At 58.4% G+C, this 3,995-nt stretch overlaps 1 protein-coding gene across 3 annotated transcripts; it reads left to right on the forward strand.

Moving 5' to 3' along the window:
* The first annotated feature begins 411 nt into the window (after positions 1-411).
* On the forward strand, positions 412-3,086 carry LOC103075538 (tubulin beta-2A chain-like). Of its 3 annotated transcripts, none has more exons than XM_007452093.1 (4): positions 412-468; positions 1,215-1,326; positions 1,581-1,697; positions 2,008-3,086. In XM_007452093.1, the coding sequence occupies exons 1-4, from the start codon at positions 412-414 to the stop codon at positions 3,084-3,086; spliced, it is 1,365 nt and encodes a 454-aa protein (XP_007452155.1). The 3 variants fall into 3 exon arrangements, with proteins under 3 accessions (XP_007452155.1, XP_007452157.1, XP_007452156.1); XM_007452095.1 differs by having other exon boundaries at positions 1,215-1,323; positions 1,587-1,701; positions 2,033-3,086; XM_007452094.1 differs by having other exon boundaries at positions 1,215-1,323; positions 1,587-1,697.
* The last annotated feature ends 909 nt before the right edge of the window (positions 3,087-3,995 follow it).

Genomic DNA, 3,995 nt, shown 5'->3' on the forward strand with positions numbered 1-3,995 from the left:
CCTCGGTTCCTCCACCCACCCAGCAGTCGCAGGGCGCAGCTTTTCCACAGTCCACCCCCCTATCCTAGACAATGCGCACGCCCCCATCCTACCCCCCGCAGCCCCCATGCCTCGCCTGTGCTGATTGGCCGCGGGCCCGTGGTCCAGCCCCTTGGACGGTCCCTGGGGCCCGGAGCATTACGTCAGCGGGGCCTGGAGAGCGCTAGCCCGAAGGGGACTGGGAGGCTCGGGCTGGGGGCGCGGCCTGCGCGGGCCGCCCCACCCTCCTCGCATAAAAGGCCGAGCCCGCTGGGCGGACGCTCTCAGCCGGCTGGTTCCCGAGCGCGTTCCCGGTGACCCCGCAGTGGGTGTGTAGGCGGACGGACAGACTGACCAGGCGCCGACCGGGGCCAGAAGAAGCGAGCCGGCACCATGCGTGAGATCGTGCACATCCAGGCGGGCCAGTGCGGCAACCAGATCGGCGCCAAGGTGGGCGCGGCGCCCGGGAGGGGTCGGGGTGGGGCCGGGGACGCCGGCCTAGCGCCTTTCGGGGTTGCGGGCGCGAGCGTGGTCCTGAGCAGGCCCGCGGCTCGCCAAGCGCAGGCCTTCCCGGCTGCTTTGGGCCGCAGAGCGGGACGTGGGCCCGAGGCGACTTTCGGGGGGCATGGGGAGGAACCGCTCAACTTTCTGCTGTAACTCGTTTGGAATCCCGGTCCCGCGGCCTCCCTTTCCTCCCGGCTCTTCTCCTAGCCCGGCACGCGGGCCTGGAGAGCGCGGAGGTGTGTCCGCCGGGCTGTGTGTGCGGCTTTGCGGGCGGGGCCCCGACGCCCGGAGAATCGATTTGACGCGCTCGAACCCGAGTCGAGCTGCGGGGGGAGGGGCGGAGAGCGATCTTCCTGAGGTCTCTGGACGTGCTTTGAACCTAAAATCCCCCTCCTTCAGCCCCCTCCGGTCCCTGTTCCCCTGCCCGCCCCCTAGGCCCCTCTGGGGTCCCTGCGCGTCCGCCCCTCCCCGCCAGACCCCCGCCTCCTGCCGCGAGCAGCTGTTCGCCCGGGAAACGCCCAGTTTCAGTTCCATGACCTTGCAAAATGCAAGCCCTGCGGCTGTGCAGGTCCCGCTGCCCTAAAGCTCCTAGAGGTTGGGTTAACGGAACTGAGATCGGGGATTTTCACTGTGAGTTGCGGCCTCTCTGAGGGGTGGGGCGTGGCTAAATGCAAGCTTTTTGTGTGTCTCAGTTTTGGGAGGTCATCAGCGATGAGCATGGGATCGACCCCACCGGCAGTTACCATGGAGACAGTGACCTGCAGCTGGAGAGAATCAACGTGTACTACAATGAAGCCACTGGTGATTGCCTTTACCCCTTCCCCTTTCCCCCGGGGACTGACCCCAGGAGTGTGGCCCCAGCCCCAGGGGAGGGTGGACTGGAGGATTTAGGATTCCCATCTTTCCCTGAGGTTTTCCAGTGGGCGCCCCTTTGAGAATCCTGTCATCCTGTGTCCTTCTTTGTTTGGGGGAAAGAAGCAGCGCCTGCAAAAAGGAAGCTGGCACCAGGCCCTCCTCTCCGGAGCTCTCTGCCTGCAGGTCTGAGTCCTGCTCTGTCCCCACAGGTAACAAATACGTGCCTCGGGCCATCCTGGTGGATCTGGAGCCGGGCACCATGGACTCGGTCAGGTCTGGACCCTTCGGCCAGATCTTCCGGCCCGACAACTTCGTGTTTGGTGAGTGACTGCCATGGCTGATGGCCTGGGAGGCTCATTTTAGCCTGGACAGCTCAGGGTGGAGCGGTGTGACCGCCTTAGAGATCGTATAGAGTTGTGTGTTGATTTTGTCTCAATATACCCTAAAACAAAATGCCGTTCAACCTCTAATAGCCAGGTCCCTAACCCTCCTTATTTATAATCATGTCCACGACCAAATATTTTAGTGTCTGGCCATTTTAACAACAACCTGAAATAATCTTCTTGGAACACTGACTCCCTGAGCTCTATTAAAGGGTTTAGGGAAAAAGGAATCGAAGGCAGTCATCAGGGACTTATGAAGACTCTTTCCAGAGCGGTGCCGGCAACAACTGGGCCAAGGGCCACTACACGGAGGGCGCGGAGCTGGTGGACTCGGTCCTGGACGTGGTCCGGAAGGAGTCAGAAAGCTGTGACTGTCTGCAGGGCTTCCAGCTGACCCACTCGCTGGGGGGCGGCACCGGGTCCGGGATGGGCACCCTCCTCATCAGCAAGATCCGCGAGGAGTACCCCGACCGCATCATGAACACCTTCAGCGTGATGCCGTCGCCCAAGGTGTCGGACACGGTGGTGGAGCCCTACAACGCCACGCTGTCCGTGCACCAGCTGGTGGAGAACACGGACGAGACCTACTCCATCGACAACGAGGCGCTGTACGACATCTGCTTCCGCACCCTGAAGCTGACCACGCCCACCTACGGGGACCTCAACCACCTGGTGTCGGCCACCATGAGCGGGGTCACCACGTGCCTGCGCTTCCCGGGCCAGCTCAACGCCGACCTGCGCAAGCTGGCCGTGAACATGGTGCCCTTCCCGCGCCTGCATTTCTTCATGCCCGGCTTCGCGCCGCTGACCAGCCGGGGCAGCCAGCAGTACCGCGCGCTGACGGTGCCCGAGCTCACGCAGCAGATGTTCGACTCCAAGAACATGATGGCCGCCTGCGACCCGCGCCACGGCCGCTACCTGACCGTGGCCGCCATCTTCCGGGGCCGCATGTCCATGAAGGAGGTGGACGAGCAGATGCTCAACGTGCAGAACAAGAACAGCAGCTACTTTGTCGAGTGGATCCCCAACAACGTGAAGACGGCCGTGTGCGACATCCCGCCCCGCGGGCTCAAGATGTCGGCCACCTTCATCGGCAACAGCACGGCCATCCAGGAGCTGTTCAAGCGCATCTCGGAGCAGTTCACGGCCATGTTCCGCCGCAAGGCCTTCCTGCACTGGTACACGGGCGAGGGCATGGATGAGATGGAGTTCACCGAGGCCGAGAGCAACATGAACGACCTGGTGTCCGAGTACCAGCAGTACCAGGACGCCACGGCCGACGAGCAGGGGGAGTTTGAGGAGGAGGAGGGCGAGGACGAGGCCTGAGCCCCGCGCGCGGCTGGACGTGGCCGGGGGCCCCGTGGCTGGAGGCCGGGAGGAGCGCGAGGGGGAGGCCTGAGAACTTCCGAAATAGGTCGTGCATCCTTAGTGAACTTCTGTTGTCCTCAGTCAAGCATGGTCTTTCTATTTGTATACTATGGTGCTCAGTTTTGCCTCTGTCAGAAATTCACAGTTGATGTAATAACGCGGGACTCCTCTGGAAACTTAATGTTGATGACATCCATGTAACATCTGAGATCTTTCTGAACTACTGTTGTAATGGCTAAAATCACATAAACGTTTGTGTCCTAATGGTGTCCTCTTTTCTGTCTCCTCTTTATTATCAATTTAAATGTCACTTTCAGAACACATTATATTGAATCCTTCTTTCAGAAAAGCGAAGGGATGGGTAAAATCTTACATGAATTTACTGTTCAGTGTGGTAAAACTGAACCAACCACAATCATACCCAATTTAAGAGGGGAGAGCAATCCGAATTTTAAGATGCCTTCAAGTAAATGTTATGAGTTGAGAGATGCCTGCTTGAAAGCACACTGACTATTCTCATGGAGAAACCCTACTATACCTTTATTTCCTCTACCAAAAAAAATTTTTTTTTTGGATAGTTACTACATGCGCACAGCACAGAATTCTAAAGCACAGAGAGTGGAAAGAAAGCCTCTCTTCCTCCTGTGTCTCTTGATGCATTTTCTTCCCCGGAGAGCAAGCATTCTCATATTGTTATCTTTCTTGCATCCTTGCGGAAATTTTCCATGAGTCTTGAAACCTATTGAGATTATCCCCTTTTTCTTTCTTCACAGGTTATGATACCAATACTGTTCTGCTGCCTTTTTTTACTAAACAGTGTATCTTTAAAATATAGAGCGGCCTCCTCCTTTAAATGGATACATAGCA

This window comes from Lipotes vexillifer, unplaced genomic scaffold, assembly GCF_000442215.2.
Source record: "Lipotes vexillifer unplaced genomic scaffold, Lipotes_vexillifer_v1.1 scaffold1162, whole genome shotgun sequence".
NCBI classification, from domain to species: Eukaryota; Metazoa; Chordata; class Mammalia; order Artiodactyla; family Lipotidae; genus Lipotes; species Lipotes vexillifer.